General features: G+C 45.8%; 1 protein-coding gene and 1 long non-coding RNA gene across 7 annotated transcripts in view; one reads left to right on the top strand and one right to left on the bottom strand.

Annotated features, from left to right (window-relative positions):
• LOC141173841 (uncharacterized) overlaps nt 1-12377 on the bottom strand; it is a 92079-nt gene extending 79702 nt beyond the window's left edge. Inside the window, exons 1-2 of one of the 2 annotated variants that reach the window (XR_012252690.1) lie at nt 12288-12377; nt 11729-12198 (exon numbers count right to left, since the gene is read on the bottom strand). This is a non-coding gene — a long non-coding RNA (uncharacterized lncRNA). The other variant, XR_012252689.1, reaches the window with a different exon arrangement.
• Nucleotides 10988-26124, top strand: CTCF (CCCTC-binding factor). Of its 5 annotated transcripts, none has more exons than XM_073658315.1 (11): nt 10988-11056; nt 17624-18408; nt 19004-19174; nt 19388-19521; nt 20733-20853; nt 21693-21842; nt 22016-22176; nt 22644-22826; nt 23309-23456; nt 23878-24051; nt 24463-26124. In XM_073658315.1, exons 2-11 carry the CDS (start codon nt 17634-17636, stop codon nt 24645-24647), a joined length of 2202 nt encoding a protein of 733 aa, XP_073514416.1. In that variant the 5' UTR covers nt 10988-11056; nt 17624-17633; the 3' UTR covers nt 24648-26124. The 5 variants fall into 5 exon arrangements, with proteins under 5 accessions (XP_073514416.1, XP_073514415.1, XP_073514418.1 ...); XM_073658314.1 differs by having other exon boundaries at nt 10988-11174; XM_073658317.1 differs by lacking the exon at nt 10988-11056 and adding an exon at nt 11205-11295.
• Nucleotides 26125-26483: the final 359 nt, after the last annotated feature.

Below are 26483 nucleotides of genomic sequence, written 5' to 3'. Positions count from 1 at the left end.
CCTGCAGGCGCGCGCTCCTTCCCGGGCACTGAGCTTAGGGCGCGCGCGCACCCTAAGCTCAGTGCCCGGGAAGGAGCGCGCGCGCGCTCCCCCTCTCTTAAAGGGACCGCGCACACCGTTCTAAGGAGTCCCCGGCCAATAGCCGGAGGACCTCCCATATATAAGGCATCTCTTCCAAAATGGAGGTGCCCGAGCAAAGTTGTTGCAAAGCATCCTCACCTCTGCTTCAGCCCTCAGGTCCCATTGCCAGCCTGACTACCAGGCCAGTCTGCCTGCTTGTCTGCTCTTCAGCCCGACAGTCGGTCTCAAGCATCCACCAGTCAGTCTATGGGCAAGTCCACCTACGGACCTGGAAGCACCTGCCAGTTACCTGCCTGCTACCTGCCGTACTTGCTAGCCCGCTCACCTTGAAGCGCTCACCTGCTACCCGCCTGCTAGCCTACCTGGAGGCTCTGCTGTCACTTGCCGTGACCACCTGCCTGCCTGCCAAGAGACTCTTACCCGTTCTGCCGTCACTTGCCGTGACCACCCGCCTGCTCACCCAGAGACTGCTACCCTCCGGTTGTGTCCACCCGCTACACCGGTCAGTCCCAGCTATCTGACCCGTGGGAGCCACCTGCTCAATTACAAGGTCGTCCCCAGACTAACACCTGCCCCTCGGGGTCCCTACAAACAGAGTGATCTATTTCAAGTGTTTATTTCTGTTAATGTTGATGATTATGGCTTACAGCCAATGAAAACACAAAAGTCATTATCTCAGTAAATTAAAATAATTAACAAAAAACACCTGCAAAGGCTTCCTAAGCATTTAAAAAGGTCCCTTAGTGTTTCAGTAGGTGCCACAATCATGGGGAAGACTGCTAACTTGACAGATGTCCAGAAGGCAGTCATTAATACACTCCACAAGGCCCCAGAGTCGGGAGGAAGAGTGGAGAGGCCACAATCCAAGCTGCTTGAGGTCTAGTGTGAAGTTTCCACAATCAGTGATGGTTTGGGGAGCCATGTCATCTGCTGGTGTAGGTCCACTGTGTTTTATCAAGACCAAAGTCAGTGCAGCCGTCTACCAAGACATTTTAGAGCACTTCATGCATCCCTCTGTCGACAAGCTTTTTAGAGATGGAAATGTCATTCTCCAGCAGGACTTGGCACCTGTTCACACTGCCAAAAGTACCAATACCTGGTTTACCAACAACAGTATGACTGTGCTTGATTGGCAGCAAACTTGCCCGATCTTAACCCTATAGAGAATCTATGGGGTATTGTCAAGAAGATGAGAGAAACCTCACCTGCAGGCTGTTCCGGTCCAATGGGGGTCGCTGGTCTTGATACGATGCCTCCTCTCTTCTTACGATCGCTGACCTCCATCCCTGCTTTGCTTGGATGACACTTGCCCTGTAGAGGAAAAAAATTCCAGCGTATAGGTCTTCCATAAAAGAATAAATGTTATTAGTAAAGTTAAAAATCGATCCAAAAATCAATCCATAGTCAATGCAATGATTAAGGATCAGTATCTGAAACGCGTTTGCTAAATATCCTCTTATACGTTACTGCGGTTGTGACTATGGATTGATTTTTGGATCGATTTTAACTTTACTAATAGAATTGATATCTTTATGGAAGACCTATACGCTGGAATTTTTCTTCTCAGGATTGGCTCCCACACGGCAGTGCTGGCTCAGTGTGTTTGATCTCTACATGGGTGAGCTGACTCTTTACCCTTTTTTCTATTGACACATCCTATCTCATCCACACGGTACCCAACATCGTGCTCCTTCGCAAGTGCACTTCTCTCTGCCCTGTCAAGGGCAGAGCAAAGTACTCCGGTGCGTATGCCCAGGAAAAGGACAAAGAACGCCGGACGCATGCGCACTATAGTACTTTACTCTGTCCTCGACAGGACAGAGAAGGGTGCCTCTGCGATGCTGGACACTGTGTGGATGAGATAGGATCATGTCATCCACACGAAGCAGTGAAGGAAGACGGAGATAGCAAGAAGAGAGGAGGCGCCGGATCAAGACCAGAGACACCCATCGGACCGGTCCGCCCTGTAGGCGAGTATAATAAAAGGTCTTTTTCTTCTCTTGCCTGCTGGTTTGGGGACATATATACAGCATATTAGAATGCTGTATATCAGGGCTGAAAGGTATTAACCTTACCTCATATGGGACAAACCTGGTGACAGGTTCCCTTCAAATCTCTAACCCCACTCTTCCCCATTTATACCTTTGGCCTGGGACAGAATGTATATTAGGGATATTCTCCTTCTCCTCTTGCTTCCTAAAACTCAATGTAGACAAAATCAAACTCATCACCTTTCCTCCATCCTACTCAACCCCATACCCAATCAATAAATAATATCATGCTTTCCCCTGTACCAGAAGTCTGCTGCCTTGGAGTAACCCTGGACTCTGCCCTGTCCTTCAAACCACACATCCAAGCACACGCCACCTTAAAAACATTTTTCAGATTCTGCCCTTTCCTTAACCCAGAATCTACTAAAAAGTTAGTCCATGCCCTCATCATCTCCCACCTCAACTACTGCAGTAGCCTTCTCTGTAGCCTCCCTGCTAACACTCTCCCACCTCTCCAGTCCATCCTTAACTCTGCTGCACAACTAATCCACCTCTCTCCTCTGAATATCCCATCATATGCTCCCAATTCCCCAATGTATCCAGTTCAAACTACTAAAATTTACCTAAAAAGCCACCCATAATCAGTCTCCTCAATATACCTTTAAACTAATCTCCTGATATCTTCCCAAGACCTTCTTCTCTCTTCCACAGTTATACGTTCCTCATCCAATCACCTCCAAGACTTCTCTTGAGCTACCCCCATCTTCTGGAATTCTGTGACCCAACACATCCGATTATCCGCTAGTTAAGGAACTTTCAGATGGAACTTAAAAACTCATCTCTTCAAGAAAGTTTAAAGCCTGCAATGACCCAGATGTCACCTCAACACCGCCGAGCTACTGCAACCCCCCAACCTACTGTCTCCTTCTCAATAATCCTGTAGACTGTAAGCCCGCAAGAGCAGGGCCACCCTCTCCACTCTGTATCAGTCTGTCAGTGTTAGTTTATTCATTGTACTTTATATTTGTAGGTAACTCCTTCTTGTGTACAACATTATGGAATCAATGGTGCTCCAAATATAAATAATCTGCAGGTAGCAATGCCGCCTGGCCGTCTTACTTAAACAGCAGTTACAGGGAGAAAATGAACTTTATACCTCCTGGTAGCCGCCAGCTTTCAGTCATGGGGCCGGTGGTAGAGAGCGATTACAGTTACAGTTCACTATACAGTTAGCGTCGGCTGCAATCATTCCCTGGCACGTTGATTGACAGCTGTCTCTTCAGTGAATCAGTGCAAAGCGAGCCTACAGCATAGTGAGTGATGACTGAAAGCCGACAGCATTGTAATGCTAATTACCTGCAGATCAACCCTATATATGAAGGTAAAAAGAGCTTTCCCCGAGGAGATAGGTTCCCTTTTAACTGCAGCATTCCCAAAGTAATTGTGAAACAACATATATTTATTTTACTCACTTATATAGCGCCTTTAATTCCACAGTGCTTTACAGACATTGTGAGCCCCGATGGGAACAGTGCCCTTAATCTACATTCCCTATCAGTATGTCTTTAGATTGTGGGAGGCAACCGGAGAACCCGGAGGAAACCCACACAAACATGGGGAGAACATACAAACTCCTTGCAGATGTTATCCTTGGTTGGACTTGAACTCAGCACCCCAGCGCTGCAAGGCTGCAGTGCTAACCACTGAGCCACCGTGAGATATAGAGATATATATACACTGCTCAAAAAAATAAAGGGAACACTGAAATAACACATCCTAGATCTGAATGAATGAACTATTCTCATTGAATACTTTGTTCTGTACAAAGTTGAATGTGCTGTTAACAAAATCACACAAAAATCATCAATGGAAATCAAATTTATTAACCAATGGAGGCCTGGATTTGGAGTCACCCCAAAAATTAAAGTGGAAAAACACACTACAGGCTGATCCAACTTTGATGTAATGTCCTTAAAACAAGTCAAAATGAGGCTCAGTATTGTGTGTGGCCTCCACGTGCCTGTATGACCTCCCTACAATGCCTGGGCATGCTCCTGATGAGGGTGCGGTTGGTCTCCTGTGGGATCTCCTCCCAGACCTGGACTAAAGCATCCGCCAACTCCTGGACAGTCTGTGGTGCAACGTGACGTTGGTGGATGGAGCGAGACATGATGTCCCAGATGGAGGCCGTCGTTTACCGACCCCCAGGGCAAGCCACCACCTTCTTAGACCATTTCACCACCTGGCTGCTTCACTTCCTTTCCACTGACATAATGGGTGACTTCAACATCCCCATTGACACTTCCCACTCGTCTGTCTCTAAGCTCCTATCCCCCCACTTCCTCCTTTGGACTCACTCAATGGTTTTCCACACCCACCCACAAAGATGGCCACACACTGGACCTCATCTTCACCCGCTTCTGTTCCCTATCTAACCTCTCTAACTCACCACTCCCTCTCTCTGACCATAACCTCCTCACATTCTCTACCCTCTCCTCTCCAGGTGCACAATCCCCACTCCACAAACTCACACACCCTCGCAGAAATCTCAAACACCTTGACCTACACTCTCTCTCTGAATCCCTCCTTCCTCTCACAGACATAAATTCCTTACACGATGCAGACGTTGTTGCTGCCTCATATAACACCACAATAGCTTCAGCTCTAGACTCGATCGCCCCTCTCACACACACCACACCTCGCACATTCAACAGGCAACCCTGGCACACTAAACTTACCATAGAACTGTGCCGGGCCTCCAGGGTTGCGGAGCGGAGATGGAAAAGGTCTCACTCCATCGAGCACTTCATCGCATTCAAGCAATCCCTCACTAATTTCAAGTCCGCACTCACTGCAGCAAAACAAACCTACTTCTCATCTCTCATATCCTCCCTATCTCACAACCCTAAACAGCTATTTAACACTTTCAACTCTCTCCTTCATCCCCCAGCACCTCCTCCCTCTTCTCTCATCTCAGCCGACGACTTTGCCTCATTCTTCAAACAGAAGATTGACCCCATCAGACAAAACTTTTGCCTAAAGTCCACACAACCCCTCCTCATATCTACTCAACCCTCCTCCTCCAAACCCCACTTCTCCACCATTACAGAAGGTCAAGCCTCCTCTTTACTCTCCAAATCACACCTCACCACCTGCGAACTTGACCCAATCCCATCCCACCTCATCACTAACCTTACCACAGTCTTCATCCCAACCCTAACCCACCTCTTCAATCTGTCACTAACAACCGGAGTCTTCCCTTCATGTTTCAAACATGCCGCAATCACACCCATCCTCAAAAAGCCCTCCCTTGACCCTTCCTCCCTGACTAGCTACCGCCCCATATCACTCCTCCCCTTTGCCTCAAAATTTCTAGAACATGTCCACCTTGAACTGTCCTCCCACCTCTCCTCCTGCTCCCTCTTCGACCGCATCACTCGACTGAAACTGCCCTGACCAAAGTCACCAACGACGTACTAAATGCCAAATACAAGCAACACTACTCCATCCTCCTCCTTCTGGACCTGTCATCTGCCTTTGACACAGTGGACCATTCCCTCTTACTCCAGATTCTCTCATCTCTTGGCATCATGGACTTGGCTATATCTTGGATCTCCTCATACTTAACAGACAGGACATTCAGCGTCTCCCACTCACGCACCACCTCCTCATCTCGCCCCCTATCTGTCGGTGTCCCCCAAGGTTCAGTTCTAGGACCTCTGCTCTTCTCCATCTACACCTTTGGCCTGGGACAGCTCATAGAGTCTCACGGTTTTCAGTATCCCTCTATGCTGACGACACACAGATCTACCTCTCTGGACCCGACATCTCCTCCCTACTAACCAGAATTCCACAATGTCTGTCCGCCATCTCATCCTTCTTCTTCGACAGATTTCTAAAACTCAACATGGATAAAACAGAGTTCATCATCTTTCCACTCTCTCATTCACATCCCCCATCCGACCTATCCATCAACGTCAATGGCTGTTCACTCTCCCCAGTCCCACAAGCTCGCTGCCTTGGAGTAACCCTGGACTCTGATCTCTCCTTCAAGCCACATATCCAAGCCCTTTCCACCTCCTGCCGACTCCAACTCAAAAACATCTCCCGGATCCGTGCATTCCTCAGCAAAGACTCTGCAAAAACACTAGTGCATGCCCTCATCATATCCCGCCTCAACTACTGCAACCTCCTGCTCCGTGGCCTCCCTTCCAACACTCTTGCGCCTCTCCAATCTATCCTAAAGTCTGCTGCTCGACTAATCCACCTGTCCCCCCGCTATTCCCCGGCCTCTCCTCTCTGTCAATCCCTTCACTGGCTCCCCATTGCCCAGAGAATTCAGTTCAAAACCCTAACCATGGCATACAAAGCCATCCACAACCTGTCTCCCCCATACATCTGTGACCTAGTCTCCCGGTACTTACCTGCACGCAACCTCCGATCCTCACAAGATCTCCTTCTCTACTCCCCTCTTATCTCATCCTCCCATAATCGTATCCAAGATTTCTCCCATGCTTCCCCCCCCCCCTACTCTGGAACTCTCTACCCCAACATATCAGACTCTCGCCGACCGTGGAAACCTTCAAAAGGAACCTGAAGACTTACCTCTTCCGACAAGCCTACAACCTGCAGTAAACACCACTGCACGACCAGCTCTACCCTCACCTACTGTATCCTCACCCATCCCTTCTAGAATGTGAGCCCTCGAGGGCAGGGTCCTCGCTCCTCCTGTACCAGTCGCTGACTCGTCTTGTTAAGATTATGTAAATGCTTTTGTTATGTATATCCCTATCACATGTAAAGCGCCATGGAATAAATGGCGCTATAATAATAATAATAATGTAGAGTCCATCCGTTCACCTTTTCTGCGTCGCACAAAGACACGGTGGTTGGAACCAAAGATCTCAAATTTGGACTCATCAGACCAAAGCACAGATTTCCACTGGTCTAATGTCCATTCCTTGTGTTCTTTAGCCCAAACAAGTCTCTTCTGCTTGTTGCCTGTCCTTAGCAGTGGTTTCCTAGCAGCTATTTTACCATGAAGGCCTGCTGCACAAAGTCTCCTCTTAACAGTTGTTGTAGAGATGTGTCTGCTGCTAGAAATCTGTGTGGCATTGACCTAGTCTCTAATCTGAGCTGCTGTTAACCTGCGATTTCTGAGGCTGGTGACTCGGATAAACTTATCCTCAGAAGCAGAGGTGACTCTTGGTCTTCCTTTCCTGGGGCGGTCCTCATGTGAGCCAGTTTCTTTGTAGAGCTTGATGGTTTTTGCAACTGCACTTGGGGACACTTTCAAAGTTTGCCCAATTTTTCGGACTGACTGACCTTCATTTCTTAAAGTAATGATGGCCACTCGTTTTTCTTTACTTAGAATTTGTATTATGGCAAGAAAAAAGCAGCTAACAGTCTATTCAGTAGGACTATCAGCTGTGTATCCACCAGACTTCTGCACAACACAACTGATGGTCCCAACCCCATTTATAAGGCAAGAAATCCCACTTATTAAACCTGACAGGGCACACCTGTGAAGTGAAAACCATTTCCGGTGACTACCTCTTGAAGCTCATCAAGAGAATGCCAAGAGTGTGCAAAGCAGTCATCAAAGCAAAAGGTGGCTACTTTGAAGAACCTAGAATATAAGACATATTTTCAGTTGTTTCACACTTTTTTGTTAAGTATATAATTCCACATGTGTTAATTCATAGTTTTGATGCCTTCAGTGTGAATGTACAATTTTCATAGTCAGGAAAATACAGAAAAATCTTTAAATGAGAAGGTGTGTCCAAACTTTTCGTCTGTACTGATAGATATATATATATATATATATATATATATATATATCTATATATATATATATATATATATATCTATCTATTAGTGCTGGCCAAAAGTATTGGCACCCCTGCAATTCTGTCAGATAATACTCAGTTTCTTCCTGAAAATGATTGCAATCACAAATTCTTTGGTATTATTCTCTTCATTTAATTTGTCTTCAATGAAAAAAAACACAAAAAGAATTGTCCTAAAGCCAAATTGGATATAATTCCACACCAAACCTAAAAAAGGGGGTGGACAAAAGTATTGGCACCCTTTGAAAAATCATGTGATGCTTCTCCAATTCGTGTAATTAACAGCACCTGTAACTTACCTGTGGCACCTAACAGGTGTTGGCAATAACTAAATCACACTTGCAGCCAGTTAACATGGATTAAAGTTGACTTAACCTCTGTCCTGTGTCCTTGTGTGTACCACATTGAGCATGGAGAAAAGAAAGAAGACCAAAGAACTGTCTGAGGACTTGAGAAACCAAATTGTGAGGAAGCATGAGCAATCTCAACGCTACAAGTCCATCTCCAAAGACCTGAATGTTCCTGTGTCTTCCGTGCACAGTGTCATCAAGAAGTTTAAAGCCCATGGCACTGTGGCTAACCTCCCTAGATGTGGACGGAAAAGAAAAATTGACGAGAGATTTCAACGCAAGATTGTGCGGATGGTGGATAAAGAACCTCGACTAACATCCAAACAAGTTCAAGCTGCCCTGCAGTCCGAGGGTACAACAGTGTCAACCCGTACTATCCGTTGACGTCTGAATGAAAAGGGACTGTATGGTAGGATAGCCAGGAAGACCCCACTTCTCACCCCAAGACATAAAAAAGCCAGGCTGGAGTTTGCCAAAACTTACCTGAGAAAGCCTAAAACGTTTTGGAAGAATGTTCTCTGGTCAGATGAGACAAAAGTAGAGCTTTTTGGGGAAAAGCATCAACATAGAGTGTACAGGAAACACGGTCCCTACAGTCAAACATGGCAGAGGTTCCCTGATGTTTTGGGGTTGCTTTGCTGCCTCTGGCACTGGACTGCTTGACCATGTGCATGGCATTATGAAGTCTGAAGACTACCAACAAATTTTGCAGCATAATGTAGGGCCCAGTGTGAGAAAGCTGGGTCTCCCTCAGAGGTCATGGGTCTTCCAGCAGGACAATGACCCAAAACACACTTCCAAAAGCACTATAAAATAGTTTTAGAGTAAGCACTGGAGACTTCTAAGGTGGCCAGCAATGAGTCCAGACCTAAATCCCATAGAACACCTGTGGAGAGATCTCAAAATGGCAGTTTGGAGAAGACACCCTTCAAATATCAGGGACCTGGAGCAGTTTGCCAAAGAAGAATGGTCTACAATTCCAGCAGAGCATTGTAAGAAACTCATTGATGGTTACCGGAAGCGGTTGTTCGCAGTTATTTTGGCTAAATGTTGTGCAACCAAGTATTAAGATGAGGGTGCCAATACTTTTGTCCGGCCCGTTTTGTGTGAAATGATCAATGATTTGATTTTTGCTTCTTTCTCTTTTGTGTTTTTTCCTTGCAAGCAAATTAAATGAAGATAATAATACCAAAGAATTTGTGATTGCAATCATTTTCAGGAAGAAACTGAGTATTATCTGACAGAATTGCAGGGGTGCCAATACTTTTGGCCAGCACTTTATATATATATTCCTATTTTTTTGAATATTGATTAAAATATAATATATTATAATTAATTTATTAGAGATGAGCGAATCAGACCAAATTCGAGTTCACCCATTTATGTGGATTTTCTCAGGAAATTTGATTTGCAGAATTTATTCTCTGTAGACCCCAAAGCAAAGTAAACATAAGATTATAAAATATATAATATAATATATAAGAAAGGCTCAAACACAGAGCCAAAACGTTGCCTTAGCTCTTTTGCGTTAAAAAAAAAATCACTGGATTTTCTACAGGAGTGTTGTCTTCATTTTTTGCAATCTACAGTACAGACCAAAAGTTTGGACACACCTTCTCATTTAAAGATTTTCCTGTATTTTCATGACTATGAACATTGTACATTCACACTGAAGGCATCAAAACTATGAATTAACACATGTGGAATTATATACTTAACAAAAAAGTGTGAAACAACTGAAAATATGTCTTATATTCTAGGTTCTTCAAAGTAGCCACCTTTTGCTTTGATGACTTGTTTGCACACTCTTGGCATTCTCTTGATGAGCTTCAAGAGGTAGTCACTGGAAATGGTTTTCACTTCACAGGTGTCCCCTGTCAGGTTTAATAAGTGGGATTTCTTGCCTTATAAATGGGGTTGGGAAAAAAAAATAATTTCTCTGGAATAGCCCTTCGACAGGATGGAACATTTGATTGCCCAATCCCCCACTGACTGTGATAGATATTGTGAGACTGGATTGATTTCCAGGAATCCGATGCCTACCGTCTTACATCAGACTGACGTCACCCACCTTTTGATATATAAAAATTGAAATTTGAAAAAAAAAAAAAAACTCTTCTGCTCCTGATTGCATCCTTTGATCCCTGATGCTCGCGCTCTAATCCCCGGGCCTCTCATGCTCAGTCTGGACTTTTGGCCTTGATGGGGTCCGGGAGGGATTTGTGCAAGGTCACGGTGCACACGGCAGCGTCATGTGACCTTTTGTGCATCTGGGCAGAACCCTCCCGGCCCGGCATGAGATGCCCGGAGAATTCAGCGCTGGCGGTGACCGGATGGATGAAGTGAGGGACCTAGGAGTATAAGGATTTTTTTTTAACTCTGATGGCCTTATATGATCAGTAAAAATGGCAGCCAGCAACTTACTGGAGCCAAAGAAAAAAAAAATGCATTTTTTTCAAATGCAGATTTTTGTACAGTTAGAGTATAATTCACTCATCTGTAACACATAGAAATCTATATAAGTGGAGCACGGAACTGCCCTGACACCTGTGTAACCTGCCACATCCGGGGCTGCACGTCCTCCTCCTACGTCATCACCTTTCAAACTTGGCGCTCAAACTGCGTCTGCTCGCCTCCTCCCCGGAGCAGTTATGTAGTTTCTTATTCTGCGAGCGCTTCAAACTACAACTCCCAGAAGCCCTCACGGCCACGCCTTGGACTGCGCATGCCCAGTCGCCGATTATTCCGCCATTTTGTGAAGCAGGGGTTTCGGAGAGATTAAACGGTGAGCTGGTTATCGCCTTGGCGCCTCCTTTCTCGTTTGTGCTCCGGTTTGTGGAGTCTGGATCATCCAAATCTGTCCGAAAAGCAGAAAAAAACAGAGAAAAAGCTGCTCTAGGGAGGTAAGGAGAGGGGGAAACGCGATTTTGCAGGATCTTTCTCCGGCCTCTAGGTGTCACGATGGGGCTCCGGTTCGGGCGGCTGATGGGGTGTTTGTCTCCCTCTATCGTTATTAGTATTTTGGTAAGATGTCTGCAGCCCGGGCCCAGGAGCAGCCGCTGTGAGGCGGTGCGATGCCGGAGCTCCCCAGGATGGCGCTGCTCTGGGCTGCGGATGGCGCTGCTGCCGCTCCTCAGGGCCTCTCCTCCATTTTCCTCTCTGCTGCCTTTTTTTTTTTCCTTGTGCATCCAGACTTAGTCGCGCCGCCCGGCCGCCACAATCTGTCACACACAGATTCTTATAGACGGCTTGTGCGCCATGTTTTTTACTTCACGATTACGCGGACTATATTATTACAGATTTATGCGCGCGAGGTCGCTTCCCGCGGTTTTTATAGATATATTTTTTTTACCTCTTCTATATTTTCGTGAGGAAAACTATTTAATAAAAAACGCACAACGCCCGTGTTATTAATAACAAATATATCTACCCACCCGAGCAGCTGGCGGCCTCTTACCTGTGTGGATGGAGCAGGAGGACGGAGCCGCTTCTCCTCCGCTGAGGGGACAGGACGCCGCTGCTGCTGCTGCCTGGTTTTGGCGGTAACTCTGAGCCGCGGCTGCCGGAGGCTCCTTATGGCGGAAGGGACGGCACACCGGCCTGAGCCCGTCTGTGGCGGCTCCCGGTGCCCGGCCTGAGCCCGTCTGCGGCGGCGGCGGCTCCCGGTGCCCGGCCTGAGCCCGTCTGTGGCGGCGGCGGCTCCCGGTGCCCGGCCTGAGCCCGTCTGTGGCGGCGGCGGCTCCCGGTGCCCGGCCTGAGCCCTTCTGCGGCCGGCACACCGCTCCTCAGCCGTCATGGCAGGTGCTGATTTACTTTTTACGCCTTTACCTCCGAGGCGGGGACGCGTCTGTGGCCTCTGGGGCTCTTGCTCAGCTGTTTTGGGGTTCTGAGCTGTAGGTGATTTTTTCCCCGGAGTGGAAGCGGCATCTGGGGAAACACATTTGTCAGGGAGGAGAATGTGGTGCGGGCAGGTTTGTCGCTTCGGGGTGGATAGGGGCCGGTGGTGCGTGTGTTACCTCAGAGGTGGAGCTGGCTGTGACACTTGTCACCAAGGGGCTGTAATGCAGGTGGCGTGTTGCCTCGGAGGTGGGGTGATGGGGGGGCCTGTGGTGTGGTGTGCGTGTTGCTTCGGAGGTGGGGTGATGGGGGGGGCCTGTGGTGTGGTGTGCGTGTTGCTTCGGAGGTGGGGTGATGGGGGGCCTGTGGTGCGGTGCGCGTGTTGCTTCGGAGGTGGGGTGATGGGGGGCCTGTGGTGTGCGTGTTGCTTCGGAGGTGGGGTGATGGGGGGGCCTGTGGTGCGGTGTGCGTGTTGCTTCGGAGGTGGGGTGATGGGGGGGCCTGTGGTGCGGTGCGCGTGTTGCCTCGGAGGTGGGGTGATGGGGGGGGCCTGTGGTGTGGTGTGCGTGTTGCTTCGGAGGTGGGGTGATGGGGGGGGCCTGTGGTGTGGTGTGCGTGTTGCTTCGGAGGTGGGGTGATGGGGGGCCTGTGGTGCGGTGCGCGTGTTGCTTCGGAGGTGGGGTGATGGGGGGGGCCTGTGGTGTGCGTGTTGCCTCGGAGGTGGGGTGATGGGGGGGCCTGTGGTGTGGTGTGCGTGTTGCTTCGGAGGTGGGGTGATGGGGGGGGCCTGTGGTGCGGTGCGCGTGTTGCCTCGGAGGTGGGGTGATGGGGGGCCTGTGGTGTGGTGTGCGTGTTGCTTCGGAGGTGGGGTGATGGGGGGGGCCTGTGGTGTGGTGTGCGTGTTGCTTCGGAGGTGGGGTGATGGGGGGCCTGTGGTGCGGTGCGCGTGTTGCTTCGGAGGTGGGGTGATGGGGGGGGCCTGTGGTGTGCGTGTTGCCTCGGAGGTGGGGTGATGGGGGGGCCTGTGGTGTGGTGTGCGTGTTGCTTCGGAGGTGGGGTGATGGGGGGGCCTGTGGTGTGGTGTGCGTGTTGCCTCGGAGGTGGGGTGATGGGGGGGCCTGTGGTGTGCGTGTTGCTTCGGAGGTGGGGTGATGGGGGGGCCTGTGGTGTGGTGTGCGTGTTGCTTCGGAGGTGGGGTGATGGGGGGGCCTGTGGTGTGGTGTGCGTGTTGCTTCGGAGGTGGGGTGATGGGGGGGCCTGTGGTGTGCGTGTTGCTTTGGAGGTGGGGTGATGGGGGGCCTGTGGTGTGGTGTGCGTGTTGCTTCGGAGGTGGGGTGATGGGGGGGCCTGTGGTGCGGTGCGCGTGTTGCCTCGGAGGTGGGGTGATGGGGGGGGCCTGTGGTGCGGTGCGCGTGTTGCCTCGGAGGTGGGGTGATGGGGGGCCTGTGGTGTGGTGTGCGTGTTGCTTCGGAGGTGGGGTGATGGGGGGGCCTGTGGTGTGGTGTGCGTGTTGCTTCGGAGGTGGGGTGATGGGGGGCCTGTGGTGTGGTGTGCGTGTTGCTTCGGAGGTGGGGTGATGGGGGGGGCCTGTGGTGTGGTGTGCGTGTTGCTTCGGAGGTGGGGTGATGGGGGGGCCTGTGGTGTGGTGTGCGTGTTGCTTCGGAGGTGGGGTGATGGGGGGCCTGTGGTGTGGTGTGCGTGTTGCTTCGGAGGTGGGGTGATGGGGGGGGCCTGTGGTATGGTGTGCGTGTTGCTTTGGAGGTGGGGTGATGGGGGGCCTGTGGTGTGGTGTGGTGTGCGTGTTGCTTCGGAGGTGGGGTGATGGGGGGGCCTGTGGTGTGGTGTGCGTGTTGCTTCGGAGGTGGGGTGATGGGGGGGCCTGTGGTGTGGTGTGCGTGTTGCTTCGGAGGTGGGGTGATGGGGGGGCCTGTGGTGCGGTGCGCGTGTTGCCTCGGAGGTGGGGTGATGGGGGGGGCCTGTGGTGCGGTGCGCGTGTTGCCTCGGAGGTGGGGTGATGGGGGGGGCCTGTGGTGCGGTGCGCGTGTTGCCTCGGAGGTGGGGTGATGGGGGGGGCCTGTGGTGTGGTGTGCGTGTTGCTTCGGAGGTGGGGTGATGGGGGGCCCTGTGGTGTGGTGCGCGTGTTGCTTCGGAGGTGGGGTGATGGGGGGGCCTGTGGTGCGGTGCGCGTGTTGCTTCGGAGGTGGGGTGATGGGGGGGCCTGTGGTGCGGTGCGCGTGTTGCCTCGGAGGTGGGGTGATGGGGGGCCTGTGGTGCGGTGCGCGTGTTGCCTCGGAGGTGGGGTGATGGGGGGGGCCTGTGGTGCGGTGCGCATGTTGCCTCGGAGGTGGGGTGATGGGGGGGGCCTGTGGTGTGCGTGTTGCTTCGGAGGTGGGGTGATGGGGGGGGGGCCTGTGGTGTGCGTGTTGCTTCGGAGGTGGGGTGATGGGGGGGGGGCCTGTGGTGTGGTGTGCGTGTTGCTTCGGGGGTGGGGTGATGGGGGGGGGCCTGTGGTGTGGTGTGCGTGTTGCTTCGGAGGTGGGGTGATGGGGGGGCCTGTGGTGCGGTGCGCGTGTTGCCTCGGAGGTGGGGTGATGGGGGGCCTGTGGTGCGGTGCGCGTGTTGCCTCGGAGGTGGGGTGATGGGGGGGGGGGGGGCTGTGGTGCGGTGCGCGTGTTGCCTCGGAGGTGGGGTGATGGGGGGGGCCTGTGGTGTGGTGCGCGTGTTGCTTCGGAGGTGGGGTGATGGGGGGGGGGGGGGGGCTGTGGTGCGATGCGCGTGTTGCCTCGGAGGTGGGGTGATGGGGGGGGGGCCCTCTGGTGCGGTGCGCGTGTTGCCTCGGAGGTGGGGTGGGGGGGGCCTGTGGTGCAGTGCGCGTGTTGCCTTGTGGGGGGAGTTCCTGTGGTGCGGTGCGTGTTTTGCCTCGTGGTGGGGGGGTGGTTCCTGTTGTGTGGGTGTTTGCTGCCTCACACCAGTGGGGGTGGAGCAGGCTGTGACACTTTTCGCACCAGCACCACAGCCCCTTGGTGTCTGTCAGCTCGGAGGTCCAATACAAAGTATAAACTAACTGGCGGCACATCTGCAATAAAGGAACTTCTTTGTCTCTGAATTTTTATAAGCAATACAACTGGCAAAGCAGGTTATAGGCGATGGATGTTTTTCTTCTACCAACACTTAGGGTATGTGCACACGATGCAGAAATGCTCAGGATTTTTTCCTGAGCTTTTCTGCATCTCTCTGGCAGGAAAAAACGCATGCGGATTGTACATGCGGTTTCCTGCCAGGGACATGCGGAAATGAAGCGGTCTTCACTTTCATTTCCGCATGCGGGTTGACAAGCGCTTCCCAAGCGATTTTAGCATCACTTGGAAAGTGCTTGTCAACTTCACACTATATAAATCCATGCAACCGGCATGGATTTATATAGTGTGTGTGAATGTCAAAAAATAAATATATACTTTACCCTCTGATGGCCCCCGGTGTCCGGCTTTGCTCGGTCCCGGCTGCCGGCAGTGAAGACTTTAGGACCTTCCGACGTCAGCGTCACGTGACCCGTCACATGACTCTGACGTCAGCGAAGGTCCTTCTTCATTCAACCGCGAAGTGCGGGGAATCAAGCAGGAGCGCTGCGCCTGCCGTCAGAAGGTGAGAATATATATATTTTTTATTTATTTATTTTTTTAATGGTACCTGGGTCTGGATGAGACTCTCCTCTCCTCCACACCCGGGTACCATCCGCACATTAGACCGCATGAAAAGCACATCAACATATACAGTGATGCGGATTCCATGCGGTCTAATGGAAGTCAATGGCGGCAAAAGAGCAGCGTTTCCGCAAAATTAATTGACATGCTGCGGATTTTTGACCGCAGCGTTTACGCTGCGGAAAAATTCGCATCATGGGCACAGCACATGCGGATTTCAATTGGGGAACATTGCTGCCCTTCTACCATGCGTTTTTCATGCGTTTCCGCAACTGCAAAAACGCTGCGGAAACGCATGAAAAACGCATCGTGTGAACTGAGCCTAACAGTAATTTTGACCAGGGGTGCCCAAAGATTTACATGCCACTGTATGTCATCGGTAGCACTGTCTGGATACTCATCTGCTCTATCATTAAATGAGGCTAGCAAAACTATATGTGACCTGCAGGGGAGGGGGGGGGGGGATATGGTAATTTAGCACAGAGGCGGCAGATTAGAGGGGTTTGCTTGGGGTCCCCTGGACAACAAGCCTCTGGAAAACAGACTTTATAAAACCAGATTTCTCTGCAATCAGACCTCTGCCATGGGCCATACAGGTAAGTATGGATTTACTTCTCTATCACCTGTATGCCCATAGGAGAGGTCTGATATCACCCAGGGGAATGACAGATTCCCTTTAATGAAGACATTTACGTTAAAATATGTAAGGAAAAGTGCAACAATTCATGGAAAAGTATAAAGGATTCCCATATATGACTAATTTGGCAGAACAAAATGTCCCGTGCTCTACCATATTTTTTTGGATTGATTTCATATGGAATTTTTTTTTCACCGAGAATCATAGCAAAGTGAGTCAAAATGGAAATCTTGCCACGCTTCGAAGATGTGATAAAATGTCGATGTTCTCTGCTTCTAAAGGGGGAGAATATCTCTGTAATATGGGGCCATATGGCAAAATGGACACTGATATTATATAGGCTCTTTGCAGAATTTGGAGAAATGGGGGAAAAAATAAATATAATCTTGAGAATGGGGAAGAAAAGTTCAGCTTTCAATTCCTTTTAAAAGGGTTGTCCTCTTTAAGAAAATCTTGGTCACCAAAGGCAGCAGTTACGGTATATAAAACAAAAAAATTAAACTGCGTCACTCACCGTTCCTAGATCCACCTATGAGTCTCTTCAAAAGATGCTTGTGAGGACACCGTAAAAAAATGCAAAAAAGTTTGAGCCTCTAGTTCTGCAGCTGAAAACTCCGCACGTATCCCTCCTAACAAGTGCAGCTTCTTCAAGTAAACCATGGATCCCGGGTTTTTCTGGTTTTATTAAGATCTTGTGGAATGTCAACGTTTTTGACAACCCTTTTCATTTTGGGTGTGTGCTCTTATTGAAGGTGTTCTTTACTTTTGATATTTAGATGGTATTGGAGTTTAGCCTCATTCACCTATAAGGAACTTTTCAGGAGGTTGATGCTGCCCAAACTACGGGCACAGGCTTCTCCTCAAACGGCCATGTTTTATCCTGTGAGCGGACAAGGGTCAAATGGAAGCCATGATGACATTTTGAGCAGTGGTATTAAGCTTTTTTATATGGAAAGGCCTGTTCCTGATCATTTCTCTGTGTAAACATGCCCTGTGATCAGCTAAATTTATTTATTTTTTTTATATATATCCTAAAAAGTAAAATAGAGATAAAAATTACTGTATCCACAGACTGGTTTTCTGGCAGTGGAAACCCCCTTTAAGACTTAAAATTCTTATGTATTGCATCTCCATTATACAATGTTATATATTACATTTGCATCTTTATTTCTTTTAGTTTGTTAATAATGGAAGGTGAGATGGAAGAAGCCATTGTAGAAGATTCTGAGTCGTTCCTGAAAAGAAAAGAAACAAAGACATATCAGAGACGCAGAGAGGGAGGCGCAGACGAAGATGGTTGTGTTTTAGTCCAGAGTCAGACAGACGTGAGCGACGTGTCCAGCGATGTCAGCAGCAACGTACAGATGGTTATGATGGAGCAGCTCGATTCTACCATACTACAGATGAAGACTGAAGTCATGGAGGGTGTAATCCCCCAAGAGGGTGATTCTACAGTGGACGATACACAGATTATAACCTTGCAAGTTGTAAATATGGAGGAACAGCCAATTAATTTAGGAGAACTCCAGCTTGTTCAGGTGCCAGTAGCGGTTCCCGTTGCGGCTACCTCAGTGAGTGAGCTTCACGCCGCTTACGACAACGAGGTGGTCAAAGAAGTTCTGACAGAAGGAGAACCCATGATCTGTCACACATTGCCTCTGCCAGAGGGTTTCCAAGTTGTTAAGGTTGGAGCAAATGGTGAAGTCGAAACATTAGAGCAAACAGAGCTTCAGTCACCAGACGAATCAACATGGCAAAAAGATCCCGATTATTCACCACCCATCAAAAAAGTAAAGAAAATAAAGAAAAGTAAACTGCGCTACACAGAAGAAGGAAAGGACGTCGACGTTTCTGTTTACGACTTTGAAGAGGAACAGCAGGAAGGGCTGCTCTCCGAAGTGAACGCAGAAAAAGTAGTCGGAAATATGAAGCCCCCTAAACCAACAAAAATTAAAAAGAAAGGTGCAGTAATCTAACTTCTTTTTTGAGGGGGATGGGGGGAAGAAACAGCCATTTGGCCATTGTGCCTTGAGCTTTGTCGTTCACTGTAAAATTGGAACAATACTGCCTTTTTTTTTTTTTTTTCAATAAAATGTCTCGCGTAAGAGTTAATCACTCATAATACACTAAAATACTTTATCGGCATAAAGGTTACACGTTAGGCTTAATTTGGCCCAACCCAGTGATTTTGTGGTAGTTGACTGCTATATTACAACCTCGGAGTTGACCAACGCCACTCATTTCCATAATGGGAGGTGAGCGGTGCTGATGTTGCATCTGCACGTACCTGCTGGGACATGTGCACGATCCCTGGGTATCATGCACTCCTGATGCTGGTGAGCAATGCCATACAGCCCTTTTTAAGGTGGCCATACAAATTCTCCATGTGTGCATAGTACCTAGCATTGTGTGCTCAGCATCGGCACTGCTCACCTCCCAATGCAGAAGTGATCAGTGCTTGATAATCCCTTAAATGCTGACATGTCTTTTAATGCCCTGCATCTGACAGATAAGCTTTTTGACTAATTTGTATTTCTTTTTTTTTTTTTTCTTTCAGGTGTAAAGAAAACTTTTCAGTGTGAACTTTGTAGTTATACTTGTCCAAGACGTTCAAACCTCGATCGCCATATGAAGAGTCATACCGACGAACGACCTCACAAATGCCATCTATGCGGTCGGGCATTTAGAACGGTTACCTTGCTTAGGAACCATCTGAATACCCATACAGGTTGGCTTTAATCATCAGTTTTTTTTCTTTACTATTTTATTATATATCAGGATAAAGTAAAAGGGTAGATTTATTGACATAAACTTCATAAATTGGATTGTGTTGTCTAAGAAACAAGTAATGACCAAGATTATTAATGATGTACTTTGTTTAAAATTTACTGTTCATTGTAGCTTTTTCTATAATGTTGCGTATCTGCTCATTTATTACTAGGTACTCGGCCTCATAAGTGCGCAGACTGTGACATGGCCTTCGTGACAAGTGGCGAGTTGGTCAGACATCGCCGCTACAAACATACTCATGAGAAACCTTTTAAATGTTCCATGTGCGATTATGCCAGTGTTGAGGTAAGTGGTAGTAAAGTGGGGGTTTGTTTTTTATAGTACATCTGTTGTCAAATTTGACGCATCCAGTGCAGATCATCGGCCAAAAAAACAACTACTGATCAGTGTTTTGAATGTTTACAAGCATTTGTTGGCCAGTCATCAGGGAACAACCACTCATTTCACTGAAACAACTGTTGATCGTTCTTTATCATTGAAATCTGCCATTTCTCACTTGACACAGACACGCATGGCTGTGCGCACTACAAAACAAGGATTGGATCCAATAGAGAACCATGAAGCTTTCTTTATATTTTTCTTTTAAGGCTATGTTCACACGTTGAGTTTTTGCTGTGTTTTTTAATGCGAATTATAAGATGCTTTTTTAAGGTACCAGAAAAAGCTGAGATTTCAGAAATATCATGCACACAGTTTTGTTTTTTTTTCCTGACTGAATTGAAAAACTGCTGCTTTTTTGAAAACTGCAACATGTCACTTGTGTTTTTTTTTTTGTTTGTTTTTCACCCATAGAAAGCATTGAGTAAGTGCAAAAAAAGTTACCATCAGTTTTTGCTGTGTTTTTAGTGAAAAAAAAAAAAAAGCATGTACAGCAGTATGTGAAACCCATTTCCTTTTTCAAGTTTGAACCAAAATGTTTAGGTGTTCTCACCTGAGAATGGCAGTTAGGATTAGTACAGTTTAATTAAAGTAGTAATGTGTAAAGTAAACATTCCCTGACCAATGTGTGAAATTGAACAATGCCTGACCTACATAATGCACTGCTAATGTCTTGGTTAAACTATTACCGACCAATTCAACTCGCCCAGCTGTTAAATTTACAATTGTTTTTTCTTTCACTAACTTTTTGTTCAGAATTTTTCCACTAAATGTGATCCAATTGCCCTTTTTTCAAAAAAAAAGTTTTATGGTGCCACATATGTCTTGCATTGGTGGCCTAACACCTCGCATTGTTCATGCTTGTATGGTGGAAGCAAAGCTGAACTTTAGGACCCTGAAAAACGCAGAAAAAAAAAGTTAGCAAAACCTGCTTTTTATCTGGAGCCTTTATATTGACCAAGAGATCAGGTTTTGGCTGCAAAAAAGCAACATGTGAACATAGTCTTAAACCCACTCATGGGATTTGCAATACAAAAAATGATTTCCATTAAACAATAGAGTGTGAGTAAGACTTTGTTGCGACTATTAATCAACAGAACAAAACGTTTAATTTTTAGGTAAGCAAGTTGAAGAGACACATTCGCTCTCATACCGGGGAGCGTCCTTTTCAGTGCAGTTTGTGCAGTTATGCCAGCAGAGACACCTACAAACTGAAGCGACACATGAGAACTCATTCAGGTAAGCTCACCCCCGCCTCCTCAATACGTTCAGAGCACATACTTTACAGCAGCTGTATGTACATGGAAAGCAAGAGACTAAGGATATTCTTGACTTTTAAAGGATTTTCCCAAAATTGCAAGCAAGCTCCTATTTATTCGATAAGGGATATATTTTTGTGGTTCTGAACCTTGGGAGCCTTCTCTCTGTCCCTCCCCCCAGCTATACAGAGAACATGGCTCTGAAGAGATGCATGTTGAACAAATTGGAGGAACGCCGCTCCATCTGTTGTCTATAGGAATGCTGGAGAAAGCATAGTACAACGCTCTGCAATTTCTGGCAGTCTCATTGACAATGAATATAGCGGAAATCTAGAATGTGCACATCTACTTTATTCACCATAGTGCTCTGCAGAGTCACATTTTCTTGATTGCTGAGTTGGGGATCCTAGCGGTCAGATTCCCAGCAATCTGCAAACTAGGCCCTATCAAATTGTTTGGGGTAATTTGTGATTTGCAAATAACCCCTTTAATAGCATTTGTCCTGTACCGTAATGGAGGGGAGCTGTGACAGGTATTGTGCTTCATTGTATTCCTTCCTGTGATCAGGAGTTTACTGAAAAGTGATCAAAATTTTTAATAGGCTGTTCAAAATAAATAAAAAATGCTTTCACTACCTGTAATTAAACAAGTCTATAGTTTGCCTTCTGAACACTAGGCTTAATAGACTGACATGGAGGACCTGTATCAGAAAATGCAGTAAAATTTTAGATCCGAACAGACTAGAGGTTATCAGTATCTGCTTTCTCCATTTAATGTTTTCTGCTGGTAATCTGTAAATTTTCTTGTAAATTCTTCTAGGTGAAAAGCCATATGAATGCTATATTTGCCACGCACGTTTTACCCAAAGCGGTACTATGAAAATGCATATATTACAGAAGCATACGGAGAACGTCGCTAAGTTCCACTGTCCGCACTGTGATACGGTTATTGCAAGGAAAAGTGATTTGGGTGAGTTGCACACAGGGTACAAGCGTGAGAGAAATAAAGAACATTACTGCAAATCATTTTACAGACTTTACACCATGCAATGATCTCTAGAACACGCAAAAGTTCTTCATGGCAAACCAGTGACACTTTAGTTATGGTGTGTTCTTTAATTTTTATTTTTTTTCTTTATTAAGGTGTCCATCTACGTAAACAGCATTCCTTCATCGAGCAAGGCAAGAAGTGCCGCTATTGCGATACGGTCTTCCATGAGCGTTACGCCCTCATACAGCACCAGAAGTCTCACAAAAACGAAAAAAGATTTAGGTGTGACCAGTGTGAATATGCCTGCAGACAGGTAACGTAATGAAGCGGGGCAGCAAGTTTTTCTTACCCATAGGGAAAAGCAGTCTGAGTTCTTACCAAGTGGAATGGGTGAAGAAGTCGTCAAAGTAAAATGGGGGAGGGGAGACAGCAATATTTCATAGGGTAAATCCTGGTCTTTTGTGAAGCCCACCCTACCATCACATAGTAAAGGGGTGATCAGCAGTGCTCAGAGCTAGCTCACACCTCTGCTGGCTCTGCCATTTCTGGTGCGACTTCTGCTCCTGAGCCTGCTCCGTATACTCCCTGACCCTTTCCATGAGGTGTATATCCATCATAGTGCATGGACTAGTTAAAACCTTTAAAATAATATATACACTTTAAAAAAACAAAGCTGAAGTCCAATTTCATAGCTTTTTTTTTTTTTTTTTATAGATGGTGATTTAAATGGGGCACTACTGTTTATAATTTGTCTTAAGTCTTTTTCTATATTTTATTCAGGAGCGTCACATGATAATGCATAAACGTACTCACACCGGCGAGAAGCCTTACGCATGTAGCCATTGTGACAAAACTTTCCGTCAGAAGCAGCTCCTGGACATGCATTTCAAGAGATACCACGATCCAAGCTTCGTTCCTGCTGCTTTTGTCTGTTCCAAGTGTGGGAAAACCTTTACACGGAGGGTAAGGTATTTGCTGTTTTTGCTTTTAAGAAAATGACTGTATTGGCTTTTTAGCCACAGGAAAAAGTTATGGCAATAAGCAAAGGTTGTGTACAGAAACTACTAGGCAGTACGCACAGGGTCGAAGATAAAAAAAAAAAAAAAAAACTAATGTAAAGCAACCCTGAAACAACTGTGATATAAATATACTTTGTTTCCTTTTAAGGGACTTTATTTTATACACTGTATAGCAACCACTATCAAAACCATTTTATGCCTCACAAGCACTGCGCATGCTCACGTCCCAATGTGTTTCTAGCATTCCTCGCTTCGTGCCATGACAAACCCTTTGGGCCTGAAATGTTTATAACCTCTGTATGAAAAGGGTTGAATCCTTTGTCTGCTCTAATGTTTTTGTCCCTTTGCATTAAATATTGTACGATGCATAGTTGCTTTTTTATGTGCTGTTGATGCAATAATGGTTTTGTCAACTTGTCGCTTCAGAACACAATGTCAAGACATGCAGATAATTGCACTGGCCCTGATGGCACAGATGGAGAGAATGGAGGTCACAGCGAAGTATTGCATAAAAAAGGGAAACGTGGCCGCAAGAGAAAGATGCGCTCCAAAAAGGAAGGATCAACGGACAGTGGTAAGAATATACAATTTGGGTAAATGGCCCACAGTTGTTGGCTTTACTGAATAATCACCTTTTTAAGTATCATTGTCCTTTTGCATTTCTTTTCATCGGTGATGGGTGAAAAGTTTTTAACTAAATGGTGGTCTGGATTTTGGGACACTGAACGGCTTTTTTGGCTCTTGAGTCGAAAGCTGAAGGTGAATCGGCCATAGAAAGTGAGTGAGCCCATACACTCTCTCCCAGGAAATAGGAAATATGGCTCCGTCTTCAGTGGAACGGACACAGCTCATCTGTTGGTTTCCACCAAATAGTTACAGCAAGTTGTTGGGGATTTTCCCACACCCAGTTCCCAAATGATCAATTAGGGAATGGATACACTTTATTGCTTTCATTTCTGAAACTTCTTGATTGAGGTTGTCTTGTCAATTTTTAGAGGATAACGCAGATCCAGATTTGGATGATGATGATGAAGATGAGGATGACGAGGACGACCTTCCAATTGAAATAGATGCTGACCATGATCATGACTCAGAACATGCCCTAACTTCTCTAAGCCCACCTGTTAAGAAACGCAGAGGAAGACCTCCAGGAAAAGCTAACAAACAAAGTATGTTTAAGTTCTATTGTGATCACATGAAGTTAGGTGGTAGTGTAATAAAAAAAAACCCTAGAACATCAGCCACTAGCTCTAGGAACAAACTCCTATTTTATTGGCTGCTAGTGATGCTCAGATGCTGATTTTATTTTTGCAGTGGTTGTATCTAAGCTGTAGTACAAAGCCACTACAAAAAGTGCCTGGTAAGAAGGGAATGAGTGCTCCAGCCTCTTCCTTCAGCCAGCAGATCAGTGGTGGATGGAACAAAGTCAGTTTTCATCTTCGAGGAGATTGAGGTTTTAATGTTTGGTTTAATGGGGATAAAGGTGGTATACTTGCATTGTCTGAGCACCATCAATAACGTGAGCTTTGTCAAGTTTTGCTGATCTTTATACCTCATTTTAAAACTTGTTGTCTTTACAGTTTCTAACATTATTCAAGTGGAGGATCACAGTACAGGAGAAATTGAAGACATTATAGTACAAGTGAAGAAAGAAACTGATCTGGAAGCAGAAGTAATAGTAGATGCTCCTCCAATTGCTCCTACAGTCGAAGCTCCGAATGGAGATATTACCGCAGAGATGATCTTTAGCACGATGGACCGGTGATGACTGAAAGATTTATTTTCTTCTGATTGAACTGGCCCGGGCTGTGTTTAAATGGCTCACTTCTATTTTATGGGAAATTTGTTTTATTTTTTTCACTTTTTTTTTTTTTATTCATTTTTTTTTTTTTTTTTTTGCTTTCAGTAAGTTTTAAGGACTTTTACAAAAAACCCATAATGGGAAAAGTGGTGATGCACATCAGCCGACTAAAGGATGTGATCTTCAATGTCGGAGAAGCCTGAAATCATGGACTCGTGAGCTGTACGTAGTAAGGATGGCATTTTAGCCATTTCACTAAGAAAAGAAGAGTTGACTACTGGTCATGGTTGCTCATTTTTTTATGTATTGACATTGAGATCGCAAGAAGGGTTTTTCTTTTTTTCCCCCAATTTAAAAGAAAAAAAAACGTGTACTTTTAGCAGATTCTTTCAAATTTTAAATGGTAAATAGGCATATGTGAAGAAAGGTAAATGTCAACTGCAAATGGACTGGCTAAATTGTCAGATATTACTTTTGCTTAAACTGTTATGTTTGCATTAAGGAGCATTGAATTCTGGTAAGGCCTATATATATATATATATATATATTTTTTTTTTTTATTAAAAAAAATTACGGCATAAAACATTGTTCCGATAAGTGCAACTGATTGCAAACCATGGATGTCCATCATTAGTATAAATATATATAATATATATATATATATATATATATATATATATATATATATATATATATATATATATATATATATATATATATATATATATATATATATATATATATATATATATATAGCATGCTTAAATGTTTATTTTGACTTTCTTTTCCAGACTTTGGCTTTGTTGTGCAACACTTGATTCTGTAAATAACTTTTTTTACATTTAATCTTTTTCTATCAAGAAGTTAAAATCTGTGGAAAGCTGTAGTCAGATCAATTTTAATTTCTGACATGGGGAAAATAAATATACATATGCGTTCATGGATGCTACTATTTGCAAATCCAGTACTGTCAAATTCCAAATGTTGTGTTTTTTGGGGTTTTTTTTTTTTTTTTTTTTCTTCCTTCCTTTTCCCCGTCCTCCATCCGGCCATAAGTTTAATGATGTATGGTAAGCATTTTGACACATTTTCTTTTAGACTATTCTTTTATGTACTTTACGTTCACATAGGACTCATACATACTATATATATTACATCACAATAAGAGACTCCATTCCTTCTGCCTGTAATTTAATTTTCCCTATATGTGCTGCTTTTCAATAGCTAGCCGTTTAGATTTTGAAAAGTCTGAATCTTTTTTTTTTTTTTTTTTTTTCATGGATTTTTCATTAATTATTTTATAAATTTCTGTCCTGTGATATTTTCATTATTTTAAAAGGCCAACATTGATTCATTGTTAAAATATTGTGATGGGCAAAAAAGTAGGATTTTTTCAAATGCGAATGTACTACTGTACAGCTAATAAATAATGTAGGATTATCTTGTGTGGTGGATTCTTTAAGACTACAGCTGTTTAAAGAATTTTTTTTTTTTTTATAATATATCAAAAAGTTAGGGATGCTTGGCTTTTGGGGGAAGCTTCAGAATGATCCTAAAATGCATTCTAAGGACCAGTCTCTAAACTTTTGATTACACATGTCCAACTGTTCAGTGTTTCACTACTTATTGCTCAATTTGCTGTTCTCTAACAAGGAGCTTAATGACAAAATTTTCAACAGGTGTTTGATCCATGAATCGGGCAATACATTTTGGAGTTCTATTAGAATTGGTATTAAACAGCCCTCATCATTTTGTTCACATTTTAACATCATGAGACCTAGCTGACACCTGACAATTGAT

Source organism: Phyllobates terribilis, unplaced genomic scaffold (genome assembly GCF_046119375.1).
Source record: "Phyllobates terribilis strain yellow unplaced genomic scaffold, ASM4611937v1 Scaffold_13__5_contigs__length_258822181, whole genome shotgun sequence".
Classification (NCBI taxonomy): domain Eukaryota; kingdom Metazoa; phylum Chordata; class Amphibia; order Anura; family Dendrobatidae; genus Phyllobates; species Phyllobates terribilis.
The sequence above is the reverse complement of the archived record's forward strand: the minus strand, read 5'-3'. Positions and strand labels throughout refer to the sequence as shown.